General features: G+C 40.1%; 3 protein-coding genes and 1 long non-coding RNA gene across 6 annotated transcripts; 2 read left to right on the top strand and 2 right to left on the bottom strand.

Annotated features, from left to right (window-relative positions):
* Positions 1 to 513: 513 nt before the first annotated feature.
* LOC135627853 (patatin-like protein 2) lies at positions 514 to 2,479 on the top strand. Its single transcript, XM_065134239.1, has 6 exons — positions 514 to 828; positions 905 to 1,083; positions 1,146 to 1,335; positions 1,440 to 1,601; positions 1,700 to 2,002; positions 2,071 to 2,479. Exons 1-6 carry the CDS (start codon positions 655 to 657, stop codon positions 2,305 to 2,307), a joined length of 1,245 nt encoding a protein of 414 aa, XP_064990311.1. The 5' UTR covers positions 514 to 654; the 3' UTR covers positions 2,308 to 2,479.
* Positions 2,480 to 4,399: 1,920 nt separating this feature from the next.
* On the bottom strand, positions 4,400 to 10,830 carry LOC103979293 (mannosyltransferase APTG1). 3 transcript variants are annotated; one of them, XM_065134221.1, is made up of 10 exons: positions 10,600 to 10,830; positions 10,234 to 10,480; positions 10,024 to 10,141; positions 9,606 to 9,710; positions 9,207 to 9,493; positions 7,030 to 7,311; positions 6,729 to 6,927; positions 6,385 to 6,536; positions 6,119 to 6,281; positions 4,400 to 4,744 (listed from the first exon to the last, which is right to left on the bottom strand). In XM_065134221.1, exons 1-10 carry the CDS (start codon positions 10,607 to 10,609, stop codon positions 4,667 to 4,669), a joined length of 1,641 nt encoding a protein of 546 aa, XP_064990293.1. In that variant the 5' UTR covers positions 10,610 to 10,830; the 3' UTR covers positions 4,400 to 4,666. The 3 variants fall into 3 exon arrangements, with proteins under 3 accessions (XP_064990293.1, XP_009393657.2, XP_009393656.2); XM_009395382.3 differs by having other exon boundaries at positions 7,030 to 7,230; XM_009395381.3 differs by lacking the exon at positions 10,600 to 10,830 and having other exon boundaries at positions 10,234 to 10,577.
* Positions 10,831 to 11,037: 207 nt separating this feature from the next.
* On the top strand, positions 11,038 to 12,386 carry LOC135627861 (uncharacterized). The gene is made up of 3 exons (XR_010492721.1): positions 11,038 to 11,688; positions 11,767 to 11,972; positions 12,059 to 12,386. It is a non-coding gene; the product is annotated as an uncharacterized LOC135627861 (long non-coding RNA).
* A 283-nt stretch (positions 12,387 to 12,669) lies between these two features.
* On the bottom strand, positions 12,670 to 14,044 carry LOC103979294 (uncharacterized). Its single transcript, XM_009395383.3, has 5 exons — positions 13,815 to 14,044; positions 13,480 to 13,745; positions 13,314 to 13,407; positions 13,129 to 13,240; positions 12,670 to 13,064 (listed from the first exon to the last, which is right to left on the bottom strand). The coding sequence occupies exons 1-5, from the start codon at positions 13,948 to 13,950 to the stop codon at positions 12,935 to 12,937; spliced, it is 738 nt and encodes a 245-aa protein (XP_009393658.1). The 5' UTR covers positions 13,951 to 14,044; the 3' UTR covers positions 12,670 to 12,934.
* Between the last annotated feature and the right edge of the window lie 347 nt (positions 14,045 to 14,391).

The raw sequence follows: 14,391 nt of genomic DNA, 5'->3' as shown, positions 1-14,391 counted from the left end.
TTCTCAGCTAAAATAGTCCATGGTATATGCATTGAAATTATTGTCGATCATGGAGCTAATTAAGTTATTTTGTTGGAGCAACCATTTCCGTATTCCTCTAAATTGTTTGGAGTCGAAGCAAAAGAAAATTAATGATGCGGAAATGATATAAAGTTATGGCCTCGTTTTAGGACGATGTTAACGAATTGACTTTAATTGCTACAGTATGTCGATTTGTCATATGAATTCTACATATGTTGCTGGGTCAACACGTTGTGTGTCCCTCATGGCAGAAAGAAGAAGAAGAAGATGATGACGATAAGGAGCAGACGTCGGTAACGAAGACCTTATCATGATTTGTTTTCCTTCACATGGGAAACGAGGTGAGTTTAATTTCTATGATCACGTGAAAGATTGATATCTCCTCGTTTTCTGCGTGCTGATAACTCTATTTTGCTGGTTTCAGATGAGGTTGAAGCCTCCCAAGATGGTGTGAAGCATGTACTTGATCTAAATAATGTCTTCTGCCACACCTCCAAGCCTCCTCCTATATAAAGGCACCAACATGAGAGGGAACTCAGAGATCCAGCAAAGCCAATCACATCCTTCCTTCACTTTGAGTACTTTGTCTGCAACTCCCTTCGCCACGCCTCTTCTTCTTCTTGCTTGAGGTTAATGGCTCAGACCCAACCAAATGGCAGCCAGCACTACCATCACCATCACCACCATCATCACCACCACCTGCAGCCCTGCGAGGGGAAGCTGATCACAGTCCTCAGCATAGATGGAGGAGGTGTTAGAGGCCTCATTCCAGGAACCGTCCTCGCCTTTCTTGAGTCAAAGCTGCAGGTAATCTCGAGTGCACGGTAACCAAAACCAAATCCGATTCTTTTCTTGGACGATGAGCTGATCTGTGAGAGTGCAGGAACTCGATGGACCAGACGCGAGGATCGCAGACTACTTCGACGTGATCACAGGGACGAGCACAGGAGGATTGCTCAGCGCCATGATCACTTCTCCAGATGAGAACAAACGCCCCCTCTTCTCAGCAAACCAAGTCATCGACTTCTATCTTGAGAACAGCCCAAAGATCTTTCCTCAAGGGTGAGTGCGCTCTCTCCATCGATCCATGTAGTCGAGTACTTGAATCTGGAATCCGCTTGCAGGAGTGGAATGTTCAGCTCGTTGACGAAGCTGGTAAGCGCGATCCGGGGGCCGAAGTATGATGGCAAGTTTCTCCACTCCAAAGTCAAGCAGTTGCTCACCGAAACAAAGCTAAGTGAGACCTTAACCAACGTAATAATCCCAACGTTCGACATCAAGCTTCTTCAGCCCGTCATCTTCTCATCCTTTGAGGTGCTTCTCTCTCTCTCTCTCTCTCTCTGTGGAATCAAAGAAGGAACTGCAAGCATAACTTGGTTCTCTTCTCGTACTAATCTTCATGCCCTGTTGTCTTTTAGGCAAGACACTCACCTCTGAAGAACGCTCATCTCGCCGACATCTGCATAAGTACGTCGGCGGCACCAACGTACCTGCCGGCGCACTACTTTGAGACGACGGACTCCGACGGAAAATCTCACAGCTACAACCTCATCGACGGCGGCATCGCCGCGAACAATCCGGTAAACAAGCAAGCCATCGTCATCGTCATCATCATCATACTTGCGTCGTGGCCGTTCTCATGTCGAACGCTATATCGGCATATTTCTGTGTGGTTCAGACATTGGTGGCCATGAGCCAGATCAAGAAGGAGATCGCATTGACGAACAAGAACTTCGCTAATTTCAAGTCGATTGACTACCACAAGTTCATAATCATCTCGATCGGGACCGGCTCAGCTAAGGTGGAGCAGAAGTTTAGCGCACACTTGGCATCCAAATGGGGAGTTCTGCAATGGTTATATCACGGCGGTTCCAACCCTTTGATCGACAGCTTCTTCCAAGGAAGCGCCGATGTGGTGGACATCCACATGTCTTCTCTGTTCCAGTCACTGAACTGCGAGAAGAACTATCTGAGGATACAGGTAACTTTTTGGCTTCTCTAACCTCGCTCCCATGGGCATCACGAACCATACACGCTTCGTGCTTGCAGGATGACACACTGATGGGTGAGAGATCATCGGTGGATGTTTCGACGAAGGAGAACCTGCTTGAGCTGGTACAGATTGGGAAGAATCTGCTGAACAAGAAGGTATCCAGGGTAAACCTGGAGACGGGCATCTTCCAGGAGATCGATGGAGAGGGGACGAACGCAGACGCGCTCACCCAGCTTGCCAAAAGACTCTCTCGAGAACGCCAACTCAGGAAAGCCACCGTGGCTGCCAAATGAGATCCAAGTCTCCACGGTGTCTGTTCCTTCCTGTGTTTTAGAAGCCTTGAATTGTTTGTGCTAAGGAAGAATGTAGTCGTCGTAGCTTCTAATGGTTCGTTGGTAGAAAGTGAGTAGTCCTCTATGTGTGGGTTGATGTGTACTTTTAATAAGAGGATTTATTCGTTCTTAATTGTTCCTTTAATTAGACAAATATTTTTGTGATTGTTATTTTTTATGGTAATTTATCGAAAAAAAAACCCTAGTAATGAGTTTTTTTTTTTTAAGTTTTAAGCCAAATATCTTTAATAAAATTATAAAAAAATGATGATAATTTTTTGATTAAATTTGATTTATTTTTTAACTAAATCAAATTTTTTTTTAGATGAACCGAATTAGATTGGTTCAACTAAGTCCTAACTATTTAATTTAATTTAATTGAACCTAAGATTATCTATTGATTTTTTAAAATTACCATATCCCCTTCAGCTCCACTCCTTCTCATCCTTCCCCACCACCACCACCACCTCCTCCCACTCTACCTTCATAGCTCCTTCTTCCCCTCCTCCCCCTACTTGATCTTCGTTACCGCCTCCCCGTCCCCAATCTCATCCTCTTCCCACTCTATCTCTAATATCAATCTCCTCCTCCTCCCACTTTGTCATCTCCTCTTCCTTTCTCGTTAGCTTATTCTTTCTCCTTCTCATCCTCCTCCCATTCCACCTCCGCCTCCTCATCCTCCCACTCTACCTCCATGGCCACCTCCTACTCCCACTCCTCTCTCTCTCCCTCGTCTGCTTCCCTCCTCCCTCCTCTTTTTCCTTCTACTCCTTCAATTGCTAGCTCCCTCTCCTTCTCCTTTGCCTCCTCATCACAGTTTATATTTTTTTACACAAAAGGGAAATGAAAAATATATGATTTTATTCAAGTTCCTACTTACTAACTATTAACTATCAAAGACTTTACCTCTAAGATAACTGATATTATTAAAAACTTTATAGAGCGTGATTATTAACCCTTGACATATTATCACAAATGCATCTTATATGTTCTCAACCTAAGTGAGTCTAATAAAATATTTATCGGATAAGATTTTAAATCCATTGAAAGGTAAATTTAACTGAGTTCTATCAGACCAATGACTCAATAATTCAAGGCTTTAATTTGCATAACTACACTCCATTTACCAAACTATGTTCATTTTTCGTCGGTGTTGGGAACGGATTAAGACACAACATTCCGGAGCTCCTTTTCTTGTGAAGAGAATCTTAAAATAGTAACTCAAACCAATGTGGATGTGACTTGTCAGAGTTGAAATCTATCATTCACCCTTTTGTTTTGTAGCTTCCACATGGGCGGCTAAAGTTGGGTGGTCCTGACACTAATCCTTGGACAAAACATGATGCAGATTCCTTTAGAAAAGAACTACAATATAATAAAATGTAGGCAATGTGATCATTGGCCCCAATTTGGAACAAAAGGAATCTACCTGATGTCACGAAGTTTGTAGTGATACAAATCCTGTTCACAAGGATGTTTGCTGCAAGCCTGTAAGTTCTACATAACAAAAATAACAATGCATGCTACATTGCTAGGCTTACTTTGTCAATTTCCATATTAATCTATTGATATTTGAAATCAGAAACAAACATAGCTTCAGACTTAAGAATTGAGTTATCAATTCAAGACGGCAGAAAAGATGAAACGCTTAAACAGATTAGCAAAATCAACAGCGGAGATTTCAACAAACAGATGATTACCTCAAAGCTGCTGCAAGACTGCAACTCTAGGACTGTGAATGAGTTTCTAATTCAGCCTAAAACACAAGACAAAGTCTCCACAGTTCATTTTTTAACATACAAAAAGATATATGTTGGAAGATTATGATTTATAAACTCAAGCGAGACACCATAAGTTTATCATACACAATCTTACCTAGTCAGCTCTACACAAAATGTAATGTCATCAATATGGTTTACACACAATTTTTCTCAACGTTCTTCCCTCAAAAAGAATGAAGAGTATAAAAGACAATTTTGGTAGCAAAAGATCAGAATTATTTTGTTGAGTATTGTGTTGCGTGATTCACATGGTATTGACAAAAAGACGAAAAAGATACCAAATTATGAACCATTAAATAAAACTTTATCTCATCCGGTGGGGTCAGGACTTCGTTTGCAACCAACAAACCAACATACATTCAATGAGCTATTTAATCTTAAACCACAACTTCACCATATTAAACTCAAGTTGGCTACTGCAAAACTACATAGTGTCTCATTGAACTATTTTGAATGAATTAAGCAGAATCAGATACAAATTAAGAAAATGAAAATCAGATTGGAGAAAGCAAGCCCGTGAGAAGAATTTGGCATCAAAGTTACGTTAGAGCATAAACAACCACTGATGCTTGTAGATCCCGGTCCACTTTAAAATGGGCATGGAAGAATCTTTTAATCTGCAAGCATCACACAAGTTAGGAAAGGTGTGCCAAATGGAAAAACAAGCTAATCTTGCATTAGAATTATGTGTATATCTACTGTCACTGTGAGCGAGACACATAAGGTACAATTATGAAGTTCCTTTTTCTTTAGTTTCTACAAGTCCATAATATTTTGTATGCTACTATACAATATCCATCTCATAGCTTATATGTTCAATGAATTATTTGCAGAAAGGTAGTATGCCATGATACTACCAGTTCAGATGACACTTTTAACTCCTAATGTTGATGAATTGAATCTAATGGTGACTTTAGTGATCAGAATGATTGGTTGACATAAGCAGAACTTACTGTGAACATTTGTTTATACATGTGCCATATAATATATAAGCTGGTTAAGTAAAGAAAGACATAGGAAAAAACTCAAGTCAATCATGCACTTGGTACGAGTAAGAAAGCATTTACATAAAAAAAATGGCATTTGTAACAAAGAAAACATGTTTCATGAAACAAAAAGATCTCTTTTTTCATATTTGAACCACAATAAAACAATTTCATCATGAAATGATCTAATGCATCAAATCAAGGTCAAAACATCAAAAGTAGCATGATATGATGATAATAAAATGTATCATTATGAAAAGAAGGGATTTAAATATGTCACATTTTAATGGATCATCAATGGTGTAATTCCAAACTGACAGAAGTAATATACACTTTCTGAGAGAAAAAAAGGATGATATTAAATTTTTTGAGAGAAGATAGCTTGAATATTTGAAATTCACCATAAAGTACAGTTAAAAAAATTCATTTGGCTACGCATGGAAGATGGTGTTTCCATCAAATAACTCAAATTTTGAAAAAAAATTGCAGTGAAAATCTTAAACTAGTATTTTGCTCTCAATTAAAGTTTAAGCAGCACATTAGTGTACAAATGTCGAGGATACATGCAAGTTGACTTCATGAAGAAAACTATGAGAACCATAGACGCAATGATGTGAGAACTTAAAGCACAGTAGGCCATGCATTTCTACTAACACCTTAAAATTTAATCTCTAAGAGTGTCATATTAACTGGATACAATTTGATCTAGGAAATAGGTGATTCATAAGAATTAGCAATAACATGTGATAATTGTTTGACATCAGTTCCTGAACACGCAGGTTCCGGTGCTAACAGGATCAAAGTCTTAGAACCCAAAAAAAAGAATATCCACTAATTTCAGCAAATATTAGGTATTTTAATTGTTTATTCTGTTCCAGCACATAATCTCTTCTGATTGATAGACAAACATTGGCAGCAATAGTTTATTTATTTATTATAATTGAACAGGATCCAAAAAGTAAGCCATTATTCAGTTATTATTTTTCTGAAATTTTGTAGCTTTACCTCATCAAAGGAATACGAGATAAGAAGTTCACGGAGTTGTTTTTCTTCAGAACTGAATAATACTATGTGACTGGGTAATGATGAATTCGTGAACATGGACATGACAAAGCCAAGTGGATCTATCATAAAACGATCTGACTCATCCAATATCCCTTTAGTGTCACTGGATAATCAAAATTCAAATATATTGTCAGAGTATGAAAAAGTGACATGGAAGGAAAATATGCCAAGGAAAAAAAATACTAGACAAAATCTTGAAAAGTCACCTTGGCGTGCAGTCCAAAAACCGCATTGGCAGGTCATGGTGTAGAGTGGAGTAATAAGGTGTGGAGTGGCAGGGCATTAGAAATAAAATACTCCTCACTTTTCCTTTATGGGCTTCTTTTGATAGATAAATCATCACATCTTCACTTCCTCTCTGGCTGGGCAAGACGAATTTATAAGAATAATGTAATATAAGTTTAAAACCCAATCCTAACTGATTCAGAAACCACATTCCTAAAAGCATCCTTAAGAAATCAAAATATTTCTTTTTCATTAGCCCTTATTGCAAGATAGAACATAGATAACAACAGGAGTTATTTTAAAAGAATTTAAAAAGCTTGAATACCTGATGAATTGAACTCATATATAATGCCATTGGAACATTAGTTGCAACAAGGAACAACACAGCCAGTTGCACTCTCGATGGACACTTATTGCCAGGTCGGGATTTTCTTCTTTTCATATCCAGAAGATCCGGTTTTGACATCACTGATAATGAATAGCCAGAGAATATCAAAGCTATTGGCAGCACTGGAAGCACAAACCTGTGACACCAAAAATTATCTAACAGACAGATCAGAAAAGCAACTTCTGGATAAAAATACATCTAATTGCTACATAACAAATTATAAGAATAATAAAAGTACCTGAACTCTTTGTGGCCGAGCACACTATAAATCCCTAAGACCCAAGCAATTAGACCTGAAATACTCCACTCTTTTGATTTAAGTATGCCTATTACAGCATATGGTAGAAAGGTTAAAAGCATGGACGGAAATCCTTGGGTGAAATACCAATGCCATGGATGGGTGCCATAGTAGTCCCCTCCAGAAGAAAAAAAATTGAACCTAAGAAAATTAAGAGGCACAATGGTGAAGGATCCATACATCCACCAATCCAACAAGCATGACATGGCAAGCACTAGAATCCTGTAAAACATTGTGATATTAATATCGGAGGAAGGTGACATTAATTTATAAAGAGCTATCCATAATATTGGGATGTGCATATTTGACAAGCCACATTACAGAAAAGAAAGAACTACCAATGACCTTTCAAAAATAGGACATAGTGGACATATCCCTCAAAATCATGACTATATATATATATATACATACATATATATATATATATACATACATACATATATATATATAAATACATATATACATACATACATATATAAATACATATATACATACATACATATACGTACATATACATACATACACATACATATATATACACATATATATATATACACACACACACATATATATATGTATATATATACATATATATATGTATATGTGCATGTGTGTGTGTGTGTGTATCCCTCTGAAATGTGAAATTTAACAAATGTGTCCCTATTGTTTGCCTACAACCATGAAATAGAGCCATACTGACAAGCTCAGTTAAGCAAAATGAGGGAAAATCACAATAAAATAATAAAATTTTTCCTTGATTTAATTTCTTTTGAAGATTATTTCTCAAAAGGTAACAAAATTCTCCATCAATTGGTAGAACCCCAATCATAGTAAACCAATGTTCCAGGGCATAAGTGTAGACTAAAAGATGTGATAACTGACTCATTAATTTGGTGAGTCACTGGCCCAAGATACTTAAAGCCAAAGTAACAATAATAGGTCCATTTATCCCTATGAACCAACTTGATTCTTTTATCATTTTATTGTGGAACTAAACGATAAGTGGATTGAGATTCTCATCAAAACTCAAACATAGTCCACCATTATATTGCACATGAGTTGCAGTATAATCGTGGTTCCATGCTATGATATGTTAACTAGTCTCATTCATGGGTAGTCCTTTCTTACTTGGTTTTCTCATCGTGCTCAGCATTGGATTTGCACTAATATCAATTGTTATGATATAGCTTCATAGAATAACTGACTTACTAACTTGATAAACTTGAAGCACTATCCCAAAATGCTTAAGCTCTAGTAGACCTATCTAGTCATATAAACCAACTCAATTGTCCTCTGATATGAGACTAAATTTAGGATGTCACTGATAAGTCTTTTAAGAGAATGTTACACCAACTATAGCTCTCTAGGGCATCTTTTAAAAATTTCAGGTTTCAAGGGGAATTGAAAAGAACAGCAAGATTTACATATGAAGGATCCTACTTTATAAGAGCTATGTATGTAAATTTCCCCAAGGAAAAAAAGTAAGAGTTATGATTAGCTTGTCATACCTCAGGTAAGGAAGCTACAATACTATGATCATACATCATCTAATATCCACAAGTTACAACCTTTCCAACAATATGGTTTAACCACAAACAAGATTTTTCAACTTGACAGTACACAAGAAAGTTTATTGGTTTGTTACATTCTTTTTTGGTCGAATTCATGCACATATTGAAGTATTTGCCCAAAACAGAGCTCTCTACCTCATCAAAAAGTATAACTTTACGCTTATTGTATTGGCCATAAAAGATTGAGTACAGTATCCTATTATGTTATTTATTTTAAATTGAAAAATAGAAAAGAAGCTAAAGAGGTATAAGGAAAAAAATGCAAAAACCTTCAAGGTGAATAATAAGCAGAGTTAAAGCATGCTTATCAAAGAATTTTCCCTTTCAGCACTTGTCAGTCTGCCTTTCAGGTTCTCTTGGTAAAAACACCATATAAGCAATCATAATAAAAAGCAGGTTTTTAAGATTCTGATGACAATTCTAGTTAGTTGCTATAAAGGTTACATTGTCGATTCTTTACCTTTCAAACTTATCTTTGCACAACACTATAAAGAACTTGTCCATGATTCAGAAATTGCTTTTATTAACAGAAAAATTATTACCTACCCTATGGGAACTACCTCAAAAAAGAGGAAGTGCAATCTGGACTGCGTCCTAATCAGATACAGCACACCGACGTACAACCATGTGATAGCACTAGTAGGCCGAACTGCACATGCCAGTGCTGCTATGAACAAACCCAGCTTTCTTGACGCCACAGAAAGTTGCTTTGAGGAACCACTTGAAGCGAGCCAATAGAATAATCCCACTACAGTTAACACTGTCTCCAAGCTATTTGACAATGTCCGTGTAATACAGAAGAACATAAACCAATTCATCAATTGACAAAAGAGCTATTCAGCGGAGTCAAGGAAATCATTATCACAAGTAGCAGCAGGTTATTTTGTAGTATCATTATGATTCCCATGAAGATGAGTTTCAAGTCATAAAAAATGAGAAGGATACTGCCCATCTTGCTACATGCTCATCAAAGATCAGTTTTGAGAGCTTGTACATGTACACATCTCCAATGGATGCAAACAAGGACTGCAGCAGCCGTGGAGCCTTCGCCTGTCAACAGATTAGAAAAAATGAAACAGAGATTATAGATTTCTTATAGCTCTAAAAGAGAACAAAAATACTGCAATCCCAAGCAAAGTTAAGCAGACGTAAATGAATTATCATAGAAAATCTGCATTTTCCCTTTCATCATTCAAGTAGACATATATGCATTATCATAGAAAATACTGCAACCCCAAACAATTCTTCCAACCACCAACACAATCAAACATGCTTTGAAGGGAGCAACCATAGATAGAATGATCTCGGGGAAGAGGGAGACGACCAGAAGAATTCAGTTAAAAGTGTACGAGTAGTTGATTACCATGAACCAGGGGGTGTCCAAGCGAAGGAAACCCAAGACTTTATAGAGGAGAGCGAAGACCAAAGGATGGAGGTAGCTGCGAATTCCTTTCTTCCACTCCCAGGTGAGATGACCATACCTAATCACCATCACCGAACCAACCTAGGCGAATTAAGGGCAGTGGAAAGAAGATTGAAATCCCTATCAAGAAAGAGATCCAGGGTTTCTGACCCAAAGACGACGCGGTGGGCAACCTCGAGCGACTGCCAGTGCTCGTCCGGGTTGAAGTAGGTCTGGATCAGCAGCGCATTGACGGCTCGGAAGGCAAGCGCAGCCGCCCAGATCCTCTTCTCCGACCACCACGGCGTACCCTTGGCAGCAACAGATTTACCCGAAGAAGAAGAGATCTTGTCCTCCTCCTCCTTTTCCTCCGGCCGTTGCCGGCGTCTTGGTGTTGGTCGCCCATGGTCGCTCATTTCTTGGAGGAAAGCACCGATCGGCGAGGAGGCGTAGGCAAAAAATGTCCAAGGGTTTATAGTGGTACAATATTATAGGATTTGTTGCGTCAAAAAATGATATGACAAAAATGTCCCCTACTCTGCTCCATTGCCGCCGTTCTTCTGCTTCCATCTCCACCCCCGGAACTCTCTTCACCCTCTTCTCCTCCGATCGGAATCCTCGTCACGGAGCTTCCGATCCCTCTACGGCGTCTTCCTCACCATCTTCAAGAACCTCCGTCGCCGCCGCTGCCGCCTCCGCACTCCCTCTTCTCCGCCGTCACTCGCCGCGTCCACCACCGGTACGTCACCCTCCCGGTCGCCCCCGACGGCCTCCTCTCCACCTTCCGGCCTCGGCGGGTGAGGAAAAATCTTGCGATTAGCTACCTGATTTATTTACCTCCATTCTAGCTAAAGATAAATGAAATTGATGACCAAATAAGCTGAAATCGATGTTTTGATTTCTTTGTGTGCGAGCAGCAATGATTGATGCAGAGTTATAAGAGATTCTTGAGTTCTTCTTGATCCAAGTAATGCAATTTAGCTAAGTTTTTAAGTTGAAACATGTCTTGATATCTTGGTTAAATAAGTCATTAGTGAGAAAGTAAGTGTGTAGCGAGATCTTTTGAACAGATAGATGTATTGTGTACTTCGAAGGTGTCCAAATCACAGCTACAGAGATTCTTGAGTTGTTCTTGATCCGATAAATGAAAACTTTATCTGGAATGGTGTCTAGATGCTTGTATTAATATCGAAACTGTGGGGAAAAGTTTTATGATATCTGTTGGAATTCTTCTTTGCTGAGAGTCTCAGAAACAAGTAGATGAAACCAGAATTCATGTCTTTCTCTCATGGAGGTGGGAGACAAATTGCTCTATGGAATCATTATGAGTTGATTCCACTGAGACTGATAATAAGAGAACTAAATGGAATGACAAAAGTGATAAGTATATGAGATTTTGAGGAAATCTCTTTATTCTGTTGAGCGAAATCCTCGTTGAGGAAAATTCTCCCTTTATAAAAGGAAGAGGATATATTAATAACAATCAACTACTTCTATAACTTGTTTATCTATTTATTTTCTAACATGGTATCAGAGCAGTTCCTCCTTGGCGACAGCATCGTGTGTTAGCCAAGCGACCACAGTAACACGTTGCAGAAATCTCATCTACTTATCAAAAAGAACCATGTATTGTTCTCTGAATTCTTCAATGCAAATATCATCCATAAGTATGCAAGCATGATGACTTACTAAGACTTGATCCAGTGAAGGTTCATGGATGCATCTGACATTGACCTCGGAAGCCTAGAGGTGGTGTGCAGGCTCAGCCACTTGGAGATGCTTCATGTATCCATCTGGCCTCATTGCAGTCCAATTGATCATCCTTTGCCACAGTATTGAAGGCACTCGCAGGACCACCCACTTTGAAGAGGGGACCTGACTACCCATTGTGTGTGATCATTATTTCAAAGGTATCTCCAACAGTTGCGACTGATGCCTTTGAAATGTTATTCTCCACTATAATTTTGACTTTTTTACTTTCATCAATCTAATTCAGAATGTGCATCTCCTACATGCAAATGAAAGGGTATGAAACATGGAAAGCTGAGAAAAGCAGAAAGAGTAGTAGTGCAGAACAAGAGGTCATCAGTGCAGAGCCTGAAAAATCTATGCAACTTCATATTCTTTCGTGTCTTTAGAATGACATTCATTCCATGAAAGAGATATGGTTGTCATGGTTTCCCTTCTACACTGGAAAATGTGAGATTTATCATCTCTATGATGCTGGAATACTCCCTTCCATGACAGAGAATTGTGTGCTGCATGTTTCCCATGTATTTGTCCTCCTTGAAATGAACTCCATCATTGCAATCATTTGCCATGGTCCCCGTGAGTGCATCATGGTACATGCTTTACAAGGCAATTCTGAGGATCTCAATCCCTGTTCTTGTCACCAGCCCAACATGTTGCTGACATTTCTTTTTAGGTAGAATAAGCAAACAATGGTCTTTAATGGCCTGAAAGCATCAACAACTGGCCAACCATGCCACCGAATAAGATGGCTCAACGCAATGTTTGCTCAGGGACAGCATCCTTCTCCGAATTGCAACCTTGATAGATCGATGCTGCGATCCAGATTGCCCAATTCTTGGAACTAGCAAACCATAATTCTCCTAATTTAACCTCAACACTCTGTAATATTATGCTGAATACAATCATTACCACAAGACGAAGAAGATCAGAGTCACATTCAACAAATGAGCCACAACACAAAACATGTGCACTCGAAAAAGACACGACTCGTCACTGACAACCATATGCTCGACCCTCTTCTCCCCTTCACACACCTATTCAATGGCCACAGCCCAGCAATGATTGATGCAGAGATTCCTAGAATCCTTCCGGGCTACGTATACAAGTCAGTGAATCGAAGTCAAGCTCTCAGGTCCATCTCCTGCGCCCATGCGCCCTTCTCTTGGACGTGAATGTGCCAGTAGGTCTGTGCCACTGCATCTGGATCCAGGGACGCTGTCTCTTGCCCTCCTTTTGATGATCCATGGATTCTGCAAGGAGTTAGCACAGATGAGCCATGGCTTAAGTAGCTTCTCCTGTGCAGGAACCACTGACCTTGGTGCACCGACCACCCCATCGATGATTACATGCGCGATGTGGATGCCAGATGATTGGAACTCTCTTGCGAGGCACTGCGCCAATCCCCTCAGAGCAAACTTCCCACAACCTGCAGCATCATTATCGGCATCACAGAGGAGTACATACAAAGGATAGAGATGTAGTGGACAAACAGTCTTTACTTAGTTCACAGTAGCCTGCAAAGCCACGAATGGACGCCGAAGAACCAGTGAAGATTATGGTGCCTCGACCCCTCTCCAGCATCCCGGGAATCACCTGCAACACAGATCAAACTTTGCCGTGCATGATGGAGGTAGAAGCATGGATGAGCTGTTGGTGCACGCTCACCTGCTGGGCGCAGTGGAAAGCCCCGACGGCGGACTCCGCGAGGGAGCGCACGAAGGACTCGACGGCGACGTCGGTGAATCTCGTGGGCTGGCACGTCGCGTGGGGCGCCTCGCATGCCGTGTAGGCGAGCACCTCGACGGAGCCGAGCGAGAGCACGCCCTCGAAGGCCTCGCGCACCGACTTGGGGTCCGCGCAGTCGATGCGGATGGCGAACACCTGGGCCTTGGCTTCCCGGGCGATCTCGTCGGCCAACCAAGATAGTTTACCTGCAGAGAGAGATGAAGATGAGGGAGAAGCACAAGGTCGTGCGGAAGAGAGGAGGAAGGCTCGCTTGCCGAGATCCCGGGCGAGAATGGCGACGGAGTAGCCCTCATGAGCAAACTTCCTGGCGACGGAGCGGCCGAGCCTGGGGCCGACGCCGACGATGGCGGCGATGCCTCTTGGGGAAGCTGAGCTTGACATCGGCCGCATATTAGTTGGCTGACATGAGGAGGAAGCTTCACGCTTATGCTTGCGCAGGAGAGATGGGGAGAGGTGACGGATCAGCTGTCTGTGGAGACATGAATATATAGGCAAATTGCACCTATCTATTTATATACATCATTATGATTGATTAACCATTTGATTATCGATTGGAACTTTAAATGAATTAATACCTTTCAAAACATTATATTATAAGAACAATATAAATAACTGTGTTTATTTTTAACTCAAATTAACCAATATTATGAATTAATACCTTTCAAAACATTATATTATAAGAACAATATAAATAACTGTGTTTATTTTTAACTCAAATTAACCAATATTAATCAATACGAAGATATTGAAACCCATCTGTTTATATGAATTGTTCAGAGAAGAGACACGTATGACTCACGTGTGCCGCTCTTGGTGTCGTGGTGGCCCATC

This window comes from Musa acuminata, chromosome BXJ1-3 (assembly GCF_036884655.1).
Source record: "Musa acuminata AAA Group cultivar baxijiao chromosome BXJ1-3, Cavendish_Baxijiao_AAA, whole genome shotgun sequence".
Classification (NCBI taxonomy): Eukaryota; Viridiplantae; Streptophyta; class Magnoliopsida; order Zingiberales; family Musaceae; genus Musa; species Musa acuminata.
Note: the sequence above shows the minus strand (reverse complement) of the source record. Positions and strands in the feature narration are given on the sequence as shown.

Excerpts from the sequence above, each read along its gene's own strand:
- LOC103979294 (XM_009395383.3), bottom strand. The coding sequence starts at position 13,950 with ATGCGGCCGATGTCAAGCTCAGCTTCCCCAAGAGGCATCGCCGCCATC. Across the intron at positions 13,746-13,814 it reads CATTCTCGCCCGGGATCTCG|GTAAACTATCTTGGTTGGCC; the intron begins GCAAGCGAGCCT and ends CTCTCTCTGCAG. Across the intron at positions 13,241-13,313 it reads TGCAGGCTACTGTGAACTAA|GTTGTGGGAAGTTTGCTCTG; the intron begins GTAAAGACTGTT and ends ATGATGCTGCAG.
- LOC103979293 (XM_065134221.1), bottom strand. Across the intron at positions 9,711-10,023 it reads TGGACACCCCCTGGTTCATG|GCGAAGGCTCCACGGCTGCT; the intron begins GTAATCAACTAC and ends ATCTGTTGACAG. Across the intron at positions 9,494-9,605 it reads AGCATGTAGCAAGATGGGCA|CTCTTTTGTCAATTGATGAA; the intron begins GTATCCTTCTCA and ends TCCGCTGAATAG.
- LOC135627853 (XM_065134239.1), top strand. The coding sequence starts at position 655 with ATGGCTCAGACCCAACCAAATGGCAGCCAGCACTACCATCACCATCAC. Across the intron at positions 829-904 it reads TTCTTGAGTCAAAGCTGCAG|GAACTCGATGGACCAGACGC; the intron begins GTAATCTCGAGT and ends GTGAGAGTGCAG. Across the intron at positions 1,084-1,145 it reads CCAAAGATCTTTCCTCAAGG|GAGTGGAATGTTCAGCTCGT; the intron begins GTGAGTGCGCTC and ends ATCCGCTTGCAG.